General features: G+C 41.6%; 1 protein-coding gene across 6 annotated transcripts in view; it reads left to right on the plus strand.

Annotated features, from left to right (window-relative positions):
• The window catches only part of TNIK (TRAF2 and NCK interacting kinase), a 348,933-nt gene that overhangs the window by 280,932 nt on the left and 44,532 nt on the right, over positions 1–23,469 (plus strand). For 5 of the 6 annotated variants that reach the window (XM_087725246.1, XM_087725250.1, XM_087725247.1 and 2 more), the window contains 5 exons: positions 3,764–3,928; positions 7,073–7,312; positions 14,796–14,902; positions 19,834–19,997; positions 21,640–21,737. In XM_087725246.1, the coding sequence (XP_087581372.1) occupies positions 3,764–3,928; positions 7,073–7,312; positions 14,796–14,902; positions 19,834–19,997; positions 21,640–21,737 (774 nt within the window). The remainder of the gene's footprint in view (positions 1–3,763; positions 3,929–7,072; positions 7,313–14,795; positions 14,903–19,833; positions 19,998–21,639; positions 21,738–23,469) is intronic. The other variant, XM_087725251.1, reaches the window with a different exon arrangement.

Here is a 23,469-nt window from a genome sequence, read left to right on the forward strand (position 1 = left end):
ACTGGACCTGCCGCTCTTTTTGTGGCATCCATTAGCATGACAGAAGGAGCATGGTGGTTAGGGTTGCAGGAGCGGCCGTTAGGTAAGGGCATATGGGGTCCCCCTCCATTTCCCCCCCCTCCAGCCTCGCCTCATCTCGTGTTGTTTGCGCAGCAAGCAACCAGAGGAAATGGCGTGAACCGGCTGCGCATGCATTTAAATATTTTTAGGAGGGCTTATATTTGGGGGAGGGCTTATTTTAGCACATGCACTCAAAAGCCAAATTGGGCTTATTATCTGGGGACGTCTTATTTTTGGGAAAACGGTGTTTAGTGAATTTGAGTAGATTTCTCAAAAAAAAAAAACAGCACTCTGCACAAAGGAATCAAGGATTCTGTCTTATCAAGTTGCCTTTATTAAGCCATATAGGAGAAAAGCACCTTCCAGATCAGTCTACCTTCCTTTATCATAAATATTGCTCACTTGAAAGCTGATTTAATTATTGAAAGCATTGTACCACATCAAGCCTGTTTAATAACAAAAGTGCTTGAAAGTTTGGTGACGACATCCTAGTTCGTGGCTTGTTTTAATCTTGATATTCTGTCTCAGTTTTCTGCCAGGGGTGGTTCGGCCTGATATTTAATGATTGGATTACATCCCAGAATGCACTGCTTTATTTCCTCGGGGACTGGAGAAAAGACTCAGTGGGCTTGAATTATTTTGGCAGCTTAGTCAACTGCTTTATGGTCATTTGGAGGATGGCAAACAAGAATTGAAGTTAAAAACAAACAAGCAAACATAATTGCTATAGGATCAAACCACATTTGGAGCTGCTTGCTGGCTCAGATATTGCAGTATAAAGCCATGTCAACCATGTACAGATATTATCATTATTATTTGCAAAATTAAGTAATGTATTTCCTTTTATTAGGACGGTCTGTTCAGGATTAGAAGGTTGGGTGGTGGAAGGGAAGGATGGAGTTGTGGAGGTTGTTATTCATACTTCTGCAATTGGGCTTATTGTTAAGCGAGAGAGAGAGAGAGTGGCCAGGGCATTGAATATAGGACGTTATAAGCAATATGTTCTTGCTTTGTCCACTCCAATTCCCACCCTTTTAAAACCTATTCTTCTTGGTTTGGTGCCACCAAGAGCTGTGGTGGCACAGTGGTTAGAGTGCAGTACTGCAGGCTACTTCTGCTGACTGCAATTTAGCAGAATCTCACTAGACTTAAAGTTGATTCAGGCTTCCATCCTTCTGAGGTGGGTAAAATGAGGACCCAGATTGTTGGGGGCAATATGCTAACCCTGTAAACCGCTTAGAGAGGGCTGGAAAGCATTGTGAAGCGGTATATAAGTCTAAGTGTTATTGCTATTTCACAGAAAGGGGAGAATGAGTCTTTTTGGAAAGAAGAACCATTACCTCTTGGCTCATTTTTTTTTCAAAGAAGAGTTCTTCCACTACTTTTCTGAGTGTAACAAAGGCAACTAGGCAGTTGCAAAACAGCTCACAATCACACTGTCCTGCATTTGGCATCCTAAGGATAACTGAACAACATGGTAATATCTGCCTAGATCTTGTTTTATCTTGTGAACCTGTTTTATAGCATTGTCAGACTAAGAGCACCACCGAAGGTTGGTAAGCAGTCCATTGGTGATGGTGAGGGTCTGTTAAAACAAATTTTTTAAATGCAGTTATCCAACAAATTAAAACTTTGCTGATTATCATTCACAGTTGATTCAAATCTGCCATTATATTTTGTCTGGAAGAGTTTTATTGTTGGCATAATTCTTTTAATCAAGATCTCCCACTGGATTCTAGCTCTGTTAATTATTACATATGTTAATAAGAGTGTATCATTGCCATTTCTTCCTGAAAGCATTTTAACATTTGTTTTGATACTCGTGGCTTCAAAAGAGATCAAACACCTCTTTGGAACTCAAGTGGTAATCCAAGAATTCGAGAGCCTCTAAATTAGGGTTTCTCAAAGCTTTACTGCTGAAACTTTGTACTTAAACTTTATACTACTTTAACATGTGTAAAGGCTCCCTTTGGCATTTCTGTGTAATTCTCGATTCAGGATATGCCATCTTTGAGTTTAGCCATTGGGATGCATCTCTTCCTAGATTAGGGACGTACATAGTTCCAAGATTTTCTACCTAGGGTTAGGAAAGATTCCTACCAAAACCAGTCAGTTTAGATAATTCAGAAGTAGATGGACCAGTGCTGTAAATCAGGTTTCAGCAACTTCCCGTGGTCCATGTATTATACCAGAACAATGGATGATTATTACAGTCTCCTTGGTAGGAGGTATGACTGGAACAACAGATCATGCAGAAATTCTGTCATTGAGGAAAAAATGCTTTGAACCTCCAGCAATCTTTACTGCTCTTTTATCTTGGTACATGGGCCATGTTTTAATCTGCCTTGATGTAAAGTTTGGGAATCTCCTTTTCTTGGGGTGGATGTTATCTTCTGGCCTTGCCTTCTTATTGCTGTACTTGCTTTTTTGGAAACCAAAAGCTGTTTGTTGTACGTGTATCCAGTAAGTTGCTTCTTGGTTTCATTATGCTACGTATGCAGTCCCATCTCTCTAAAGTCCTCGGGATCACAAAAGCCACCAAGGAGGGGAGACGGATAAGTCTGTTCTGCGTTTTTGCATCATCTCTACCTGTTGCTCTTTCGTGGGGTTTTCTTTTCTTCTTTCTGCTGCTGGATTCAGAGCAGGGAATTTCCCAAAGATGAAATTTATGAATGGCAGGAATCTATGATCACAGCTGGTATAATCTGGCATAAAAATGAATTTTCTTGCTTTTGATTTATAATCTTCTGGAGAACGGTAAATACTGTCTGTCTGCTTGGGCAAGTTCTGGAGGGCTGCTATATCAAGGTGTGTAGAAAAATGTACAAAACCTGTATAGCCATTTTAAACAGTCAACGCCTAAAATATAGCCTGCTAAATAAATATACCCACAAAGCACATTTGGAGCCAAATCCATAAAAATAAAATAATTGATTATGTTACCTTTCTTTTTTAAAAAAAGGACTTTCATATGAGGATACATATATATTTGGATTAACTTCTGCCACGGCAAGGGGAAAAATAGGTTAAAAGGTGTTGGAAATTTGTCCTGCACCCTGTTTTTTATATGCATATATGCCAGAGGCGCAATGGTTAGAGTGCAGTTCTGCAGGCTACTTCTGCTGATCACTGGCTGCCAGCAGTTGGGCAGATCGAATCTCACCAGGCTCAAGGTTGACTCAGCCTTCTAACCTTCTGAGGTCAGTAAAATGTGGACCCAGATAGTTGGGGGCCATAGGCTGACTCTGTAAACCGCTTAGAGAGGGCTGTTAAGCACTATGAAGTGGTATATAAGTCTAAGCGTCATTGCTAAATGCTATCACTTGTTGCTTTTTTTCACTTTCCGTTGACTGCTGTTTACTGAGTTACAATCTGTTCAGTCTACACTTTAGCCTTCTTGCTAATTATTAGGAAGCCATTTAAATTGAGCTGATTGACTATTTATTTATATGACAAGAGGTGGAACTAGACTTGAACAAAGTTCATAAACTGAGCCACCATAACTAATTTTACGGTGTTATTTATTAATATGAAAGTCCTCTAGTGTAGCCACCATTCATAATTAGCTGGGATTATTTTTGTCTTTGGAATGGCTGATTGGGAATACAGACTGAGAAAATGGCTCTACCGGTTTCAGAGTGTATTATGGACAAGGCCTTCAGACAACTTGAATTCACAGCTCCCTTTTCTCTTCTTGCTCCAGGTTGAAGAACGTTCCAGACTTAACCGGCAAAGTTCCCCAGCCATGCCTCACAAGGTGGCCAACAGAATTTCTGACCCAAACCTTCCACCTCGATCAGAATCCTTTAGTATTAGCGGGGTGCAGCCTGCTCGGACACCACCCATGTTGCGATCAGTGGATCCACAGGTATGGTGTCTTAGTAAAGCCTCCTGTTCTTTGCTTCTCAGATACAGCTCAGACAAGAATGTGACAGATTATTCTCATCAAAGGTAATGTCATCTCTAAACAATTACCCTGTTCAACAAGCCTTAACATTTCCGAACAACGCAGTCAAATTCTGCATGTAGTTTGTCATGGATAATTCAGTTCCACTGCCAATGGCAGTGTTGGCAAACTTTTTTGGCACTGTGCCAAAACCTGTGCCCGAGACCAAAAGAGCAGCCATCCTTTTGGTGTGCATGCGCGTGCCAGGAAGATGTTCTACCAGTTTCCGACATGCGCATGCACCAGAAACCGGAAGACCAGGTGGCCATTGCGCATGCACGTGCCAGAAACTGGAAGAACATCTTTCCGGTGCACGCATGCGCAATGGCCACTTGGTTTCCCAGTTTCTGGTGCTCTTGCACATGTGAAGACCAGCTGGACAATGTGCCGGAACCCGGAAGAGCAATGGGCAGCGACTCGCGTGCCCGGAGAGATGGCTCTGCATGACACTTCTGACACACGTGCCATTGGTTCGCCATTACGGGCCAATGGTCTCTTTTCTCCTCGTCCCCTTATCTGAGAGGAATTTTTTTTTAAAAAAATGTGGCCTAGCTGTCACAACCACCATATTGTCCTCTGGATAGGGAATTATAATGAAAATAAAATTAGGGATTTTTACTCATCCTGTTATTGAAGTACAGTGGGTGTCTCTCCATTGTTCGAGGTCATTCAGTCCTAAGAGATGTTCATGAAAGTGCTATTTGAGGAGGCTGATGAATAAGATGTGCAAGTCCTGATGAAGTTGCATGTATTCCTTGCTTTCCTGGAAGAAAATGTAATCCATGGAGCTGCTTTTGAGACAGCAGATTTCATCTGGGCTTCTTGTCTCAATTGGCCTTTAGGAGAAAAAGCAGTGGCAATGGAAATTTTTGGATGGCTTAGTGACCAGAAATAACAGTGGGGAAGTCATAATGGGCTGGAAAGAGAACTTGTAGGCAAGATAGGGAGGTAACGTGGGTCAAACCTTGTGATCACTTGTTATTTTAGACAGTCAAATAGACGTTGAGCTAACTTTAGGGTGGGGGCAATGAAAAATGTATCAATCTGCTCTTAACCTTGCTCTTTGGGAGAGGGGTCGAAAGTCAAGCCGTAAGGAAACATGCTCCAGGAATTATGATAAATATTTAAATGGTGTTTCCAGGTAATGTGGAATTGTGTCTTATCTTTTTCTCTTTTGGGATAAGCAGTGGCATGCATGGGGGGAAAAAAATCAGAATGTCTCGTTCAAATAACATACGGTAGATTACATTATTATTTTAAAAGCCCAGTTCCTGTGAAGCTATTCCGGGATGTGTTTGTCACATGCTCCAAACCGCCACAGAATTATATATGTGAACACATTTGCATAATACATATTTAACTAAATTGTGAATGTGACATAATGGAAGTATATACTGCAAGGTATCAGCATATTTGATGGAGATCCAGAGAATCTTCTCTGGAGCGAATTTGGCTTTGCTGCCTCCTTCGATTCTTGGTAATATGAGTGAAATTAATAGTACCGTATTTGCCTTTGCATTTCCATGGTTCCATTCATAATCTCATCATCAGTTCCACTCCAAATCATTCTTTTTTCTCCTTCAATTGTGCAAAAAAACCCACAAAAAAACACCCCACATGCTCCTATGTTAGTCAGCTTGCTTACAGGGTGATAAACCAGTGGTTTCCATGAAAGAAAAATGAGAAGATAACATATAAAATGCTGCTTTGGTCCAGGATGGCAATTCTTCTCTCTCGCTTGTGACCCATTCTTCCAGTTAAAGTAAAACAAAATATTGGCCAAGCTTTTTCTTTGTTTGTTTATATACTTGCTTTTTTCCCCCGCATCTTTTTTAGCTGGCATATGTCATTTACAGCATGGAAATTGTGTGTTTGTGTTAAAACTAAGGGAAATACATAGTGTCCAGGCCCCCTTTGTGTCAGGCGCATGTCGTGAATAGTTTCAAACAAAAGCTTTACTGTTAGTCCCATTGTTACAAGAATCTTGCCAGATTGAATGCATTGTCTTGTGAATGGTGAGATAAGGCTTTGGGGATTCTCGGGGAAGTCAGATCTGTGCCACTTTCTGCAGTGCAAGGATTCTAAGCTCGATCCCTGCTTAACGCCTCCCTCTAGTCTAGTTGGAGAGTCCGCCACACTTTGCCCCTAAAATAATATTTAGAATTTAATATCTTACAGGAGGTATAAATAAGCAACTGAATACGGCAGACAAAATTATGAGGTGCTTTGGAGTTTTGGTTTATCGTTCTTGTCCGAACTATTAACTATTGTTGGTATGGATTTATGGCATACCAGCTGGTATGGTGAGGATATCATGGATCAGACAAACTAAGATTTAATGTCAACGTGACCTGTGTCTGTCCAAATGATATTTAGATTCACGATTTTCATTTTATTTCCTCTTGTAGCTATCAAACCAATTGCAAAGTTACTTTTTCCTATTTCTATTTTGGCAACTCAGTGCAACCCAAATGAGGAGCCACCTGCATTTCTGCACATGATTCCTAATCATTATAATTTTATAGTAGTGTAAATGCAAAAAGCATTACACTTTTTGACAACTCACCTGAAAACAGCCACTCCACTTTTTGAAATATTCTATTAAAATAAAGAAGCCGAACACCATGGATCTGACATACCAACCCAATGGGTGGAAATAACAATCATCTATGGAAAAATCAAGTTTCCTTTGTTTCTGGATATCATAGACCATGCCAAACGAAACAAACATCTCATATGTAATTTTCTTAACATCATTTCATAAATAACACATTATCATATAACTAAAAAAAGCCTATGCTTTAACGGATGTTCTTAGAGGAACAGAATTCAGGCCGAATAAGGAATCTCATCTTTGGCATTTCCTGACCTTCATCCACTTATTATTGAAAGATCTGAATTTCATTTTTTTTTAAATCAAATTCATTTTTAAAAAACTAAAACAAAACTAAAATAAAAATTGGGGAAACAAATATTTTTTTTAAAAAAAACATGCTTCGTTATACTCTTTTTAATAACTTTTTTTCCCACTTGATACTTATGACTTTGTTTTAACTTGGTGCGTAGATTCCACATCTGGTCAGTGTGAAATCCCAGGGACCTTCCTTGCCTGCCTCTCAGTCACTGCATGAACAACCCACAAAGGGAATGGCTGGGTTGCAGGAAGCCCTAACGGTGACCTCTCACCGCACTGAGATGCCAAGGCAGAACTCGGACCCCACTTCCGAAAAGCCTCCTCTCCCCCCTCGTGTTGAAAAGTTTGATCGAAGTTCTTGGTTACGACAGGAAGAAGACATTCCACCAAAGGTAAAAAAAAAATTAAAAAAGGAATCATGCTAAGTTGCAAAATTCGGAATAGGAAATAGCTTAGACTTCATGAGCAAATCAGGAGCTCTATCCCAGTATGGCCCTGGTGACTCCTGCATTTTAACGTCCAAATGCATTAATACTTCAGGACAGGCTTCAAATTCCTTTGAGGGCAGTAACAGTAGTAACTCTGTGATAGACAACAAAAGGGTACCAGGTTCGGCCTCCAGTAGAACTAGCCAGTTTGAGCTGCCAACATCCGGATGCTATGGTGGCGCAGTGGTTAGAGTGCTGTACTGCAGGCTACTTCAGCTGACTACTAGCTGCAGTTCGGCAGATCGAATCTCACCAGGCTCAAGGTTGATTCAGCCTTCCATCCTTCCAAGGTGGGTAAAATGAGGACCCAGATTGTTGTGGGCAATATGCTGACTCTGTAAACCGCTTAGAGAGGGCTGTAAAAGCACTATGAAGCGGTATATAAGTCTAAGTGCTATTGCTATTGCCTGCTAGAGGGCAGCAAGAAGCTACTATGCATAAACTATATAATTGCTACTCTGAAGTGGTTGCCAGGTTTTGCTTTCGCTTTTTTTTTTTTTTTCAAACCAGATCTGGTAAACGTAGTCCCCAGCAGCTCACTACTCCATTCATTCGTCCATTCATTCATTCCATTTATATACTGACAAAATCCAAAGACTCTTCACTTTACTTGCGATAAAACAAATACTTTGAAAACAAAAGCACAGTCAATCCAGTTTAAAACACGAAGAAGCCACTGAGACGGAGTAGCGTGCCCCCAGAGTTTCTGCCAAAGAGGAAATTCATCCAGCAAATACAATGCTAATTTCCTGCAGCTAAGAAGCATCCTCGGTTTTTGTTAAATACCACATCAGAGCCACTTTCCAAAAAGTAGTTAATGGAGCCATATGAAAACTTAATTGGTTTTCCGTTTCGGTGTAATTATAATCAGAATCAATATATAATAGCCCCACTTTATATTGCAATTAATAATGATCTCTTTTAGTCTAATTGCAGCGGAATAGACTCCAGAAGATATTTTAGCGTGATGTGCAACCTTATGACCTCAGGTTATGAGGCAAATGTAATGATCTGGATAAAACCAAATAAAAATTCCTTGATTTTCCATAGCTTCTTGGCACGAGTCCACTGCATAGTTAAAGAAATCCATTGGTAGCTATTGACTACCTGTTAGAGATGTATATTAATCCAGTTTTTAAACTATAATGGCCAAAGCCATGAAGTTTTCAATCTGGAGGCACTGCCTGACCTCCTCTAATAGTAGTCATATCTTCTGAAAATAGGCAAAGAGGCTCATAGAAAAGTCCCCCCCCCATAACTTCCCTAATATAAACCCAAAATTATTCTGGACAGGCCCTCATACCCATAAGAACGAAAGGCATATAACATGTTATACAAATAATAAAAGTTAGCTAGGCTTACCAGCTGTAGGGAGACAGCCCATCCTCAAATGTGTTCTAGTACAGGAAGTCTTCGACTTACGACCACAACTGGGCTCAAAATTTCTGACACTAAGTGAGGCATTTGTTAAGCGAATTATTATGTCCCCATTTTACGACTTGTCTTGCCACAGCTGTTAAGTGAATCAATGCAGTTGTTAGTAACACTGTTGTAAGGGAATCTGGCTTCCCCATTGACTTTGCAGGTCAGAAGTTCACAAAAGGAGATCACATGATCCCGGGACATTGAAACCGCCATATATATATGAACCAGTTGCTGAGCACCTGTATGTTCATCACATGACCATAGGGATGCTGCAATGGTCGCGAGTATGGGAAAAAAGTCATGTTACTTTTAGAATGGAATAACAGAGTTGGAAGGGACCTTGGAGGTCTTCTAGTCCAACCACATGCTCAGGCTGAAAACCCTACACCACTTCAGACAAATGGCTATCCAACATCTTCTTAAAGACTTCCAGTATTGGGGCATTCTCAACTACTAGAGGCAAGTTGTTCCACTGATTAATTGTTCTAACTGTCAGGAAATTTCTTCTTAGTTCGAAGTTGCTTCTCCCCTTGATTAGTTTCCACCCATTGCTTCTTGTCCTGCCCTCAGATACTTTGGAGAATAGGTTGACACCCTTTTCTTTGTGGCAGCCCCTGTCACAGTGCCGTTGTAACTTTGAATGGTCACTAAATGAACTGTCATAAGTTGAGGACTACCTGTACAAGTTGTTTTCTTACCTACATAGAATATAAGAATGTTTGGCTGGATTAATCAAATGATCCTAGAGATAGATCAAGGGGGATTCTATCAGAGGGATGGAATCAAGATCACGTGAAGTGTTAATACTTTATAATGCCTTGGTAAGGCCACACTTGGAATACTGCATTCAGTTTTGGTCACCACGATGCAAAAAAATGATGTGGAGACTCTAGAAAGAGTGCAGACAAGAGCAACAAAGATGATTAGGGGACTGGAGGCTAAAACACATGAAGAACGGTTGCAGGAACTGGGTATGTCTAGTTCAATGAAAAGAAGGACTAGGGGAGACATGATAGCAGTCTTCCAATATCTCAGAGGCTGCCACAAAGAAGAGGAAGTCAAACTATTTTCCAAGGCACCTGAGGGCAGAACAAGAAGCAATGGGTGGAAACTAATCAAGGAGAGAAGCAACTTAGAACTGAGGAGAAATTTCCTGACAGTTAGAACAATTAATCGGTGGAACAGCTTGCCTCCAGAAGCTGAGAATGCCCCAACACTGGAAGTCTTTAAGAAGATGTTGGATAGCCATTTGTCTGAAGTGGTGTAGGGTTTCCTGTCTAGGCAGGGGGTTGGACTAGAAGACCTCCAAGGTCCCTTCCAACTCTGTTATTCTGTTCTAGATATGAGCTGCACTGGGATGTGTGTGTTGGAACCTCTAACAGGAATATACCAGCCAAGGCAAGAAGCAGACATCAAAACCAACGATTGCTGCATGGAATCTGGAATAAGATCTCAGTCTGAGCCCAAATCCTTATAGCATTCCCCAGCATTATTTTGGCTACAGCATTCCAGGTTACAGCATCAAGCCGTTAAATATATATATGCATGAGATCAATACGCTGTGCGAGCTGACATATAATATAAAAGGCTGTTAAAACAATGTTGCAGAGTATGTGGCATGTCTGTCTTTTGCCTTCCCTTCCCTTCTCTCACTCCCGGCTTTGCATTTAGAAAAGAAATCTGCAGTAAGCACAAAACTTGCCATACTGGATCAAACCTGTAAGCTTTCCAGGCTGACATCATGCCTCCAGATATAATCAATATTAGTTAGAATATTGCACAAACGCTCCAGAATCTTAATGCTCTCACGATTTGATGGCAGCAGTTGCTCTTTGATTAATGCCTTTCCATAGTCACCTACTTAGAATTAAGTCCCACCAAAATACATGGGACTTTCTCCTAAGGAAATGACTATTAGGTTGCAATCTAAGGCTCTATTCCAAACTACTAATGCAGATACTGCTTTGTTTTCTTTAAGGCTCTTATAAAAAAAAATAGTCTCTCTTTCATGCTGAATCTTGGATTGCACAAATATGAAAATAAAGGAAAAAACAAATAGCTGATCGATGAAATGCAGAGATGTTCCTTGTATATTTTTCCCCCAGAGAAAAAAAATTACACCGGTGTCATGAATAATTTATACAATATTTACCGAGAAAGATTAGGAATTTCTCCCCTCCCCTCCCGATAATTTATTTTCAAAATGAGGTCACCTTAGATTCCCCAGGAACAATGGTGAAGAAAACAAGCAACGTTTTTGTGTCCAATCTTAAAGGGAGAAAGCCGTCTTGAATTCGGGATTGTCTTTGTGATTAGGTAATTGGCCAATAAGATGACCACAGAGAGATCTCCAACCAGCTTAAGAGATGGGGCTCTCGGTTAACTGCATTTTAGAACCATAACCTATGGGTAATGTGTTAAATTGCTTGAGCAGTGACATCAACAAATTTTTAATTCCCTGAGATTAACACTGAAAATGAATTATTCACATGAAGGAGAGAGGCAAAATAGTTATATAGTTTATTCTTTTCGAATAAAATTACACGCAGTTAGAACTGAGTTGTCCATGGAGATTATCAGTCATTCAGGTCATAGTTGTGCCAAAAGTGCTTTTTCAAAAGGCAACTGGACTTTATTTTTCCTTGAAGACATTTCAATTCTCATCCAAGAAGCGCCTTCAGTCTTTAAGGAAACCGAAAGGTCTTCATGGAAAAATAAAAGTCCAGTTGCCGTTTGAAAAAGCACCTTCAGGACCAGGTTATTTGTAAAACTTTTATCCATGAAGAGTGTGCAAAAGATTTCATGTTGAAATCTTCTGTGTGTGACATTATTCGTGAAATACTCCATTTCATCTGCAAAGTGATTGCATTGAACACGTTGGAAGCATTAGAAAACGCCCCTTAATGGAAACACTAGAAAAATGTTCACATATTGGAAACACAAGAAAAGGCCCTATAGTCTGCCTCAGCAACGGCTAACCTTTTTGTCCTCATGTGCCGAAAGCACGTGCCCATGCCCATAATGCAATGCGCACACCACCACCACCTGTTTACCCCACCTAGATGTGTGCATGATTTCCCTCGCTTTCCCCTCTCCCCACACATACATTTGTGACCCCCACCCCGTGCGCCCCATTTTGGGCCTAGTAGGCCTCCCTGCAGCCTCCTGGGACCAAAAATGGGACACTGGGGAGGGGGCGTGCCGCAGCCTCCCATGCTCCCCCAGGCCACCCTCACGTACACGCACAACCCCTGGTGCATGCACACATGACCCCCTCCGCACATGTGTGTGCGTATCCCGCATGCATGGCAGAGACCCGAAAAAAATCAGCTGGACGGCAGGAGGCACGCGTGCATGCGCGGTGAAGCTGAGCTGGGGCGATGGCTCGCATGCACGCAAAGAGGGCTCTGTGTGCCACCTATGGCACATGTGCCATAAGTTCCCATCATGGATCTCTCTGATGGTGGCACAGAAGATTTCGCCTTTTGTGGCACCGGTGCTATGGCATATCCTATCTTTCTGTGTTCCACCAGCCCCAACAATGCCATGTTTCTCACTTCTCTTTTAAAAAAGCCACACACACAACTTTTTCCATCGACATCCTTATCACTAACTCTGCCTAACATTCCATTTAAAGGATATTTTTTTCCTGTGTTCTTACTCCATTTTATTTTATTTTCTACCTTAATGATATGGTTATGGAAAATTGCCTCAAGGTTTTCTGTAAGTAGAAGGATTATAAAAAAAATATATTATTGTTCCATTATTACTATAACCACTAATAATAACAACACGTTCTTCATCAGTTCAGCAGCAAAATCCATCAAGGTTACAGTTAAAAGTATGTGCCTATTATACAACATTCACTACACAGAACTCTCTTCCATTTTATCACATTTTAGATAGCCATAACCCTGGAACCATGTTTCTCTTCAGACCAGTTCAGAAATGATTTGATGTTTGAGATCACAAACCATCACAGGAACATCTGTGCATAATTAAAAATCGGAATGTGTATATAATAGTCAAATCTACCTCCCATAAACATTTGTGTAAATAATCATCAAGTATTTGTATATTCACAATGTCTTTTTCTCTTTCAACAAGGCCATTGCTAAACAAGCTACTTTATGCTTGCTTTGGGAATGGGCTGTATTTCAGACATACTTTTTATGGAGAAGATCCCATGTTCAGTCCTGGGCATCTCTAGTAGATATGGAAAGAAAAAGGTGACTAAAAACTGAGTGGCAGCAAAAGAAACCCAAACCCTTTCCTCCAACTCTGATGGGGAACTACAGTTCCCATCACCCACGACTCTGCTTGGCTGTACCGTTGAGACCCAAGATCCAATAATATTTGGAAGGCTGATTTCCCCACATTGGGGATAGACAGTACCGATCTAGATGAACCAATTATCTGGCTTGAAATAATGCAAGGGCAAATACATATATAGGGCAGTAACGTCTTGATATTCTCATCTCCGCATTGCTTCTTATTACCGTATTTGTATGGCCTATCATGCTAATGCTCCATTGAATTTTTGTATGTCTTGTTTTGAGTTAGCGACTGTTAGAATCTTCCAGTGGCTCTTAATCCCCAGGCTAACGTTAAAATCAATAGTGTTGCTGAACTTTTACTCTGCAGTCAATGTCTCATTATAATAACAAAATGCTATCATCATTGTCGAGGGACGCTGTGGCTCAGTGGCTAAGATGCTGAGCTTGTCGATCAGAAAGGTCGGCGGTTCAAATCCCTAATGCCGCGTAATGGAGTGAGCTCCCATTACTTGTCCCAGCTTCTGCCAACCTAGCAGTTCGAAAGCATGTAAAAAATGCAAGTAGAAAAATAGAAACCATCTTTGGTGGGAAGATAACAGTGTTCCGTTTGCCTTCTGTGTTTAGCCACATGACCACAGAGACTTCTTTGGACAGCAATGCTCTTCAGCTTTGAAAGGGAGATGAGCACCGCCCCCTAGAGTCGGGAATGACTAGCACATATGTACGAGGGGAACTTTTACCTTTACCTTACTATCATCATTAATGTCATTGTAATATAATATGTCCTTGACCCGGACTCAGATTCTAGTTCCCACTCAATCATAGAAGCACACTGGATAACTGCAGGCCACTTGTGGACTCTCAACCCAACTCACTTTCCTGAGTTCTTGCTGTAGGGATAAAAGAAAAGAAAGTCCCCCCAGTGTAAACCACCTTAAGCTCTCAAAGAAAATTCCTGGCTTCTGATGAAAAATGAATGTTCTCTCGGTTTCTGTGGGACACAGTAGGACAGTTCTCCAAAAATCTGGGAACTTTTAGTTCCCATATATGACTTTCTGCAAATCATATATTGGTGTAGCAACTTAAGTATCATCAAGCCTTGATTGAAACAAGTAAGTTACCCTCTGGAATTAAAATGAATGCATTTCAGATATGCTATTTTCCCTCCTAACAAGGTGCTGTGAAAACACCCAAGTGCAGTTTATAATTGCTTCACTGAAAAAAAAAATAGTTCTATCTTTCCAGAAGAAATTAGAGGACATTTCACTGGCAAATTTGCCTAACCTGGTGGTCAGTCATTCCCTGTAATATGTTGGACAAATCCGGGAGGGTCTATTGACAATTTGACATGGCCAACTTGCCACAGCCAACTCGCTGTAGGATAACTTGCGTGGGACAACTCATTGTGGGACAAGAGTTACACTAATATCAAAGAAACAATGGAATAGAATCACTCAAGAAAGGGTGCAAAAGGAGGGAGAAAACGAAATGTGCGTGACAAAAATTAAAATAATTGTTATTTCTTTTAAGTAATTGAATTGGATTGTTCAATTGTCCTGTGGCAATTGTCCCCCGGAGAGTTGGCAATGGTAAGTTGGCCACAGTGAGTTGGCCACAGCGAATTGTCTCATTCTACTTCTGGCAGCAGAACTTCAGTAGCCAGCAAGCTTTGGGTTTTCTTACAGGTGCCTCAACGAACTACTTCCATTTCACCTGCATTAGCTCGGAAGAACTCACCTGGGAATGGGAATGCTCTAGGACCTCGACTCGGATCACAGCCCATAAGAGCAAGGTAATGCCAACCAAGAAAAAACTTACTGTTCCTACACCTGAAGCACTAGGTTTAGAAAAGAGACACAGCTGAATGTTCTGTGGAGGAAGAATGTCTTATTTCCTTTCCCCAACCCTCTGAGATGTGGCTAAGAGGATCGTAACACATTAAGAGAACCTCTTACCTTATTCAGATAGTGTTGAATAGTGGTGCACAAGGAGAGAGGCATGTGGGAGAGCACAGATTTTGCATGGAAGTCCTGTCCCTGCCATCTTTAGTTTAAAAAAATCTCAAAGGAGCATGAACATAATGGACACATACCGTATTTTTGAAGTATAAGATGCACCTTTTCCCCTCAAAATCTGGGTGCGTCTTATACACTGAATACAGCATTTTTGGCCTCCCAAACCCCCCCCCCTTTTCGACAAAATGGCCATGCATAGCCTTTAGGAGGCTTCAAGAGTGCTCCTGGAGGCTAGGGAGGGCAAAAATGAGCTGAAAACGGGCCATTGCTCATTTCCCCCCCCCCCCAGCTCCCAGGAGCACTCTACAAGCTTCCTAAAGGCTATACATGCCCTTTTATTTTTTACAAAAACGGGCTGTTTTTTGCTCATTTTTGGCTCCCCCCCCCCCAGCCCACAGGAGCACTCTACAAGCCTCCTAAAGGCTATGCATGCACTTTTTTGGGCAAAAAAAATGGGCCTGTTTTTGCAAAAAACGGGTTGTTTTGGGGAGCAGAGTGCAAAAACTTTTTTAAAAATTTCCCTCTTCAAAATCTTGGTGTATCTTATACTCCGAAAAATACAGTACATGGAAAGAGCCTGGCTGGTTTGAGCAAGATCCCATCAAGCTCAGTGTCGTGCCATAAACAGGTAACCAGATGTATTTGGGAGGCTCATAAATCATCATAAAATTGTGATAGCCCTGTTCCCACTGTTGCTTCCTAGTATCTGATATTTAAGATACCAGTTACTTGTTCACTACCTGTGTTCAAGGAAGTGATATTGGGTTATCAAAACAAGCAACTACTGATAGTCCTCTCCACGATTTTGTCTGGTTTCCCCTAAAAGCTGCCTAAGCTAGTGGTCCATCACAGTAGCTTATGGAAGCAAATTTGACAATCCCAAATCTTCCTATGTGTAATTTTAGCAGATAACTACATTGTGAAATGGCGGCGGGGGGGGGGAAACCTATTGGTCTCCATAGTAGCATCGATTAGCCCCTCTTCCCTTCGGTTCATCTTGAGTTCAAAACCCCCAGTTGCTGCAATCTTTTAATTGTCCCTTTTTTGCATCTCCTCTGGTACTGTTCGTATCTTGCCCAGCACCTTTTCAGATATTTCCTGAAATTCTGGGGATCCACTGCCTTTCAGAGTAGATTATTTATTTATATTTCATATGGATGGATGGATGGATGGATGGATGGATGGATGGATGGATGGATGGATGGATGGATTTAGATTTAGATTTAGATTTAGATTTAGATTTAGATTTAGATGTTATTTTTATATTTCATATTATGCTGGGCAATAGATCTTACTTATTTCAGCTCTTGATAAATCAGGATTTAATCTGATTTAACTAAACTAATGCATTAAGAGCTAGAGGATTGATAGGAAATAGCTAAGATTTATTTAAGGCTTTGGCAAGCATTCATCTCCACAATATTTCAAATGTCCTTTCTGGCGTACAATAGCAGCAACCTTTGCCTAAAAGGATGTAAGTCTTGGATCTAGGAGTTCTTGCTCTTTCTTCAATTAGTTTGTGTTTTGCGTCACGCTGCAGATCCTATTGCAGTAATAAAATACAAAGCAGCCATAACCCCAAGACTCTTTTTTTGAGCACCGCAATGTACAACAAACACTGTCTAAGTAGAAGATTGAAAGATTTGCTCAAAAAGTCAGCAAATTGTGGATTTTCCCTAGGAAACCTCACTCATAACTGCATCTAAAATTCCAAATCTAGGAGCAACCAGTCTGAAAATATTTGTGTTGTACTCAGGCATAGAAATGTTTCATCTTCTATAACTGCCTTTCCCAACCGGATGGAATTTGGGATGTAGGGTTGGAAAAAACAGAATAAAACTAGTCAGTTATTCTTAGAATGACCCACTTAAAAAGGGTTATCTATGTGTTATTTACCAATATAGTTTTCCACTCCAGGTGGCATGCATAAAAGCTACCCTGCTTTATTTTGGACATAGCTGCCCTTTTCTCACCTTTCCTCCTTGCTGGGATCTGAACTCTTGAGAGAAAGGATAGGGTTTGCTAATCTCACTTTCAATATAAGAACAGTTTAAGAGCAGCTACAGAAGATTGGATACGAACCAAGAAAACTGAGTTCCAGCACTTACGACCTCTAGAAGAAAAGGTGGAATGTCTGTACAATAGGCACACATATGTGTGTCACCCCCAACAGGCAGGATTTAAATCAGGGGTGGGATTGAAAAATTTTTCCAACCAGTTTTCTGCCCAGTTGCTGGGTGGACATGGCCATGAGGGGTGTGGCCTACTCGGGTTGCATCATGGTGGGCAGAGGGTGTTTTTGCTCTCCCCAGACTCCGGAAGCTTTCCTCAAGTCTCCAGGATGGCGAAAATGGCCTCCCCCAGGCTCTGGAGGTCCTCCAGAGGCCGGAAAAGGCCCATTTCCGGACTTCCGAGAGGCCCATTTTTCACCCTTCCAGAGCCTCTAGCCGGACCCTGCACTTACCTAGCATGATGAACGGGCCTTGTGGAAACTCCTGGGAGAAGCGGGATGGGGTAGGCAGGGCCAGCCAGTCCTTCCAACTAGCAATTCAGTGAACCAGATGTAAATTAGCATCCGGTTCACCCAAACCAATCCGAACCAGCTGAATTCCACCCCTGATAAATCCAGATTCGTCTTGTTCAAGTCTGACTTTCTGTTAAGGCATTTGCCTTAAGCTTCTTCTTGGTTGCTGCTTGGAGCTAGGCACTTGGCTTTCAAATTCAATGTCCAATGTTAGAATTTTGTTACACTATGTAAGCAATTTTCACTAATATTGTGAGATCAAAGAAAAGATTGGACAGGATAAAATTAGAATCCTTCAGCTAAGAAGATCCTTCTAGGCGTGTGGTACTTCATTTCTTCTAATACCTCACAGCCAGCCTGGAGCGGGGACAGTGTGAAAAAACATACCTGGGCAGTGTGTTTTCCAGTAGATGAATATTCACATCTGAGACTAGGACTGGGTCCTTTCAGTTATTTCAAGGTCAACTCATTTGATGCCTTTTGGAGGGAATTAGAACAAGGCAAATAGATTAGTCAATATTAGTTGGTGTATAATCCATGATAGCTGAAATATACATACATCATAGAATATTTGCAGCTGGTTTCAGAATGATTTTTTTAAAACTTGCTACTTACCTGTTTCCTTAATTTGATGACTGCCATCCCATTACTCTTAATGACTTTATTTTGGTCGTGCTACTGCATCTCCTAACGTATCTCGTATAAGTCAGTTTTTTTAAGGTACTGACTGTTTAGCAGAAATTAAGGAAATCAAAATGGTATGCTGCAAAGAATTTAAATAAATGGATCATCATCGATAAGGCACAATATTTATTTGATGGCTATTTATTTCTCAAAGATCATATCTATGTAATTAGGTTGTCCCTTGTTTACTATGAAGATGTGACTACACATGCAGATATTAAATAATACAGTTCATCTAGTGTCATCCAGGGTCTCTTATCATCTTTTCCAGCGGTTTGATTAGAGAATTGATAGTACCCAAAGCCAGCAATGATTTGTAAGCCTGGTTCTCTGACATAAAGGGAAATGATAGCTTCTCACTCTGTGAAGATGTTGTGTAAGGATTTCAGACTTGCACAATACTCGTTCACTTTTCCTACCTTACAGCTATAAGAAATAGTTTGGGAATGTTCCTGCAGGGTCTCAACTTTACGGTTTGGTAGCAGTGCTTTGCCTTATTCTACTTGATCTTTGGGTCAACAGGTAATTGTTGAAAGAACAGAAATAGCAATTTTCTCCCTGGAGGAGAAGAAATCTGCTCCATCCCAGTACAGTAAGCGTAAACTTGTTTGGGGAAAGGGAAAGACCAAACATGAATGACATTGGTTATTTTTTTTCACTGCAATTTACAGTGAAGTTTTATCAATTGGCTCTTTTGGCTGTACTTCAGTGATTAAATTCATATATATTTTTACTACCGGTTCTATGGGCGTGGCTGGGTGGGCAAGGCAGGGGAAGGATACTGCAAAATCTCCATTCCCATCCCACTCTTGGGGGGAGGATACTGCAAAATCTCCATTCCCATCCCACGCTGGGGCCAGCCAGAAGTAGTATTTGCAGATTCTCTGATCTACTCAAAATTTCCGCTACCGGTTCTCCAGAACCTGCTGAATTTCACCCCTGCTCTACTTAATGACTAAACTTCCAATTTAATCTAAGGGTCCCCAAAAATGATGTTCATGGTCTTCAGCCTCAGTTTGCTCTCGTCTGACGAAAGAGATAGTCGTGGTTTAGATGTTCATGGCATTAGAAACCAGAGTAGCCTGGTTGTTATTCTGTTAGATACCTGCCATCTTCGATCCCAAATGTCTTCTATGAACATCTGTAGCATTGACCAAGGGAAGCACCAAAGGGTCCTCTCCCACCTTACTAATTCACAAGAATCTTTCTAAAGTATTCATGGAATAGATGACTAGATAAAATGAGAGCCAATTTGGTCTAGTTGTTGAGGCACCAACCTAGAAACCAGATGATTGTTCTAGTCCTGCCTTAAGCATGAAAGCTGACTCAGTGATTGGGTAAGTCACTCTCTCTCAGCCCAACTCACCTCACAGGGTTGCTGTTGTTGGGGAAATGGGAGGAATATTAAGTGTGTTTACTACCTTGAGCTATTTATGAAAAATAATAAAGGTGGAAAACAAATAAATAGGTACAACATCCTCTCTCCTTTCCTGTTCCCAGTAACCCAGACCTACGGAGAACAGAGCCCATCATAGAAAACCTGATACAGAGGACAAGCAGTGGCAGTTCTTCCAGCTCCAGCACCCCCAGTTCACAGCCCAGTTCACAGGCCGGCTCCCAGCCTGGATCCCAAGCTGGCTCCAGTGAACGGAACCGAGCCAGAGGTGAGATCTCAGCCCACTCTCCTACCTACTGTTTGCCCTACTTTCATTTTTGCTGCTTGAAATGCCCTACTCATTGGATTATCATCTGACAACCTGTAAGGCTAGAAAGGATTTTCATTTCTCCCTGTGTCCTTAACTCTGTTTGTGTTTTGAATGTCTGCCTTCCTATGTAACGCTAAGGCCAGGATATTTTAGCCATGATTATTGGACAAGCAGTTGGTTTGCTAATAGTATTAAGCCATTTGGTTGATACATCATTCTAAGCCACATAGAAGTGAACAACCTCACAGTACCAATTAGCAGAGAATGCCCACAGGCGCCAGGCTTCTGTCCAACTCTAAACCATACTGGCCTCTCAAAATTTAGTCACCATTCCACAGGATCACAAATGTGTGGTTAACTTGTAAGTTGTGATGAGATCTCTAAAATTTCATTGCATTTAGCTTGGAGGACAAAATGTTAGTTCCTGAGTGAAGGATGCTATATGTTTTGAATGTTGAAAAAAATGGATGCCACTAACGGGGGAGGCGGTGTACCAATTTGCTATCTCCTCTTTCTGCAACAGAGAACTGAAGAAGTTTTTGGCAGATGAAAGAATCCTCAACCAAATAACCCACTCAACCTGGGTGTCTTCCAAATGAATGAACTAAGACAATGGTCAAAGCTGGGAATGGAATGGAAAAGAATAGAATAGAATAGAATAGAATAGAATAGAATAGAATAGAATAGAATAGAAGATCAAAGTTGGAAGGTACGTTGGAGGTCTTCTAGTCCAACCCCCTGCTTAGGCAGGAAACCCTATACCATTTCAGACAAATGGCTATCCAACATCTTCTTAAAGACTTGCAGTGTTGGGGCATTCACAATTTCTGGAGGCAAGCTGTTCCACTGATTAATTGTTCTAACTGTCAGAAAATTTCTCCTTAGTTCTAAGTTGCTTCTCTCCTTTGATCAGTTTCCACCCATTGTTTCTTGTCCTACCCTCAGGTGCTTTGAAGAATAGCTTGACTCCCTCTTCTTTGTGGCAACCCCTGAGATATTAGAACACTGCTATCATGTCTCCTCTAGTTCTTCTTTTCATCAAACTAGTCTTATCCAATTCCAGCAATAATTGAAGTCCATACACCTGGAGGTGCCCAAACTAGTCTGAGGCCATAGCATAGCATCAAACCTTATTCCCTGATGGGGTGATTCCAAAATTGCACTACATTCCATCTCATATTTGGTATTAAGTTAATAAATCCAACACAAAGGGAAAAGTCCTCCACAGGTTGGTTCCTCGCAAGGCTTTGAAGATGTATTCCTGGTGGGAAATTCAGTCTTGTGACCTCACCTTTTCATTTCAAGTGGTAGAGTTCAGGTACAGGTTAAACTAAGCCAAACTTCTTGGAAAGGACCCCGTTTTGGAGAAACTTGTATTACACAGATGTGACCAATACCGAAATGTCAATGATGTGAGAATGGAAAGGAATGGGGGTTTCTCTCAGAGCAGCATGTGCCCATTGAGATCTAGGCTCAGAAAAGATTACAGTGAGCACCCAAGAGAATGGGATTTTCTGAAGCAGACCTTCTCCCCCTGCCTCAGGCTCCCTCCCTGATTTGATCTTTAACCCTTTTTACATTGGTTCTCTTCTTTGCTCAGGAAATGCCAAGCTTGAAGGATCACCCATCCTCCCACATGAACCAGCCAAGGTAAAGCAGGAAGACAGCAAGGAGATGACCCGACCAAGTCGACCTGCTGTAAGTCCCATGCATCTTTTGTGATAGGCATCTGTCATAGATGAGCAGCATAGGCTGCTCCTTTTTCTTAATTTGATGAATCATCTCTCCAAAAATTTTGTACATTTTGGGAGTGGGGAGAGGAAAGAAGTATCAAGCATCCTTAAAGTATAGTTCAGTGTTCTGACCCCCTCCTCCATCCAGTAACGAATGCTGAGACAAGCTTAACTAGAATGTACTTTAATAGCAAGACCAAAATCTCGGTGGCTGAAAGCCAAGCAAACAAACAGATAAGGACCTTGGCAGCAACTCAGACAAACCTTGGCAGCAACTCAGACAAACCTTGGCAGCAATCCAGCCTGCCAAGTTAGTTACAACAGTTCTCTTTAGTCAATGCGTTGACTTCTGCAAGAGGGGCGTGTGCACAAGCAGTCTTTTTTGTAGTCTGGAGAGGAGCCTAATGACCACCAGCTGAGCGCAATTACCTCCTATAATTGCGTAATTGCTCCTGACGCCCAGTAGCTCTTCGATGGCATGCATCCAGGAACAACTCACTGCTGGCTTCTGGATCACTCTCCCTTGTCTCCTCCCCACTGGTCCAAGGCTCAGGCACCACCTGGTGGCCAACCAGTCTCTCTACGCCCTGCTCGGAGTCAGAACCCTGTCCAGGGTCCTCTACGTCCTCTACATCATAGGGCCCCTCACTGTCGGAGTCTGGTGGCAGCTCCAACAACTCCTCCTGGGCCACAACAGTTCAGGTACCATATTTTTCGGAGTATAAGACCTTCTTCCCCCAAAAGAGTGAGGAAATGTTGATGCATCTTATACACCAAATACAGCCATTTTGGGCCTCCCGAAATCCCCAGCAGCCGTCTGCAGGCTTCAGCAGTGCTGGGGCAAGGCAAAACCGGGAGTGTTTTCAGCCCTGCTGAAGCCTGCAGAGAGTTGCTGGGGGCTGAGGGAAGGCAAAAAACTTTTTTTTCTTACTTACCTCTTCGAAATCTTGGTGCGTCTTATACACCGGTGCGTTTTATAATTCAAAAAATATGGTACTTTTGTAAGTTGCTATAGTGCAGGTAGTCCTCGACTTGCAACCTCGGTTGAGCCCAAAGTTTATGTTGCTAGATGAGAAGTTAGTCAAGTGACGTTTGCCCCATTTTACGATTTTTTTCTTGCCACCTTTGTTAAGTGAATCACTGCAGCTGTTAAGCTAGTAAGACGCTTGCTAAGTGAATCTGGCTTCCCCTTTCACTTTGCTAGTCAAAAGGTCACAAAAAGAGGATCACATGACCCTGGGACACTGCAGCAGTCATAAATGTGAGTCAGTTGCCAAGTGTCTGAATTTTGATCACATGAGCACAGGGATGCTGCAGCAGTCGTCAGTGTGAAAAACAGTCGTAAGTCACTTATTTCAGTGTTGCTATTACTTCGAACGGTCACTAGTTGAGGACTGCCTGTACAGACAGTTGTCAGTCTAGTTTCTAACCATTTGTTGACCTTGTTGTCATTATCTACACTTGTTTTTATTTTGGGCTTATTTTTCAAGATATTCTGGGTTGGTTCAGCACAGGATGAAGCACAGAAAGCCAGCTCAATGCCTTGATTCCTGATCGAAAGAAGTAGACAAGAAGGAATTTAATTAAATATCCCCTACCCTGTGGCAGATCTAAACTACCATTATTTTTGCTAGAGATTTCACAAAGGCGTAAGCCGACTGTGCCATTTCATACCATTTTGCTTTTTGACATTTGGC

This window comes from Thamnophis sirtalis, unplaced genomic scaffold (genome assembly GCF_051295495.1).
Source record: "Thamnophis sirtalis isolate CommonGarterSnake01/CBP01778 unplaced genomic scaffold, rThaSir2_p1.2 scaffold_11, whole genome shotgun sequence".
Classification (NCBI taxonomy): Eukaryota; Metazoa; Chordata; class Lepidosauria; order Squamata; family Natricidae; genus Thamnophis; species Thamnophis sirtalis.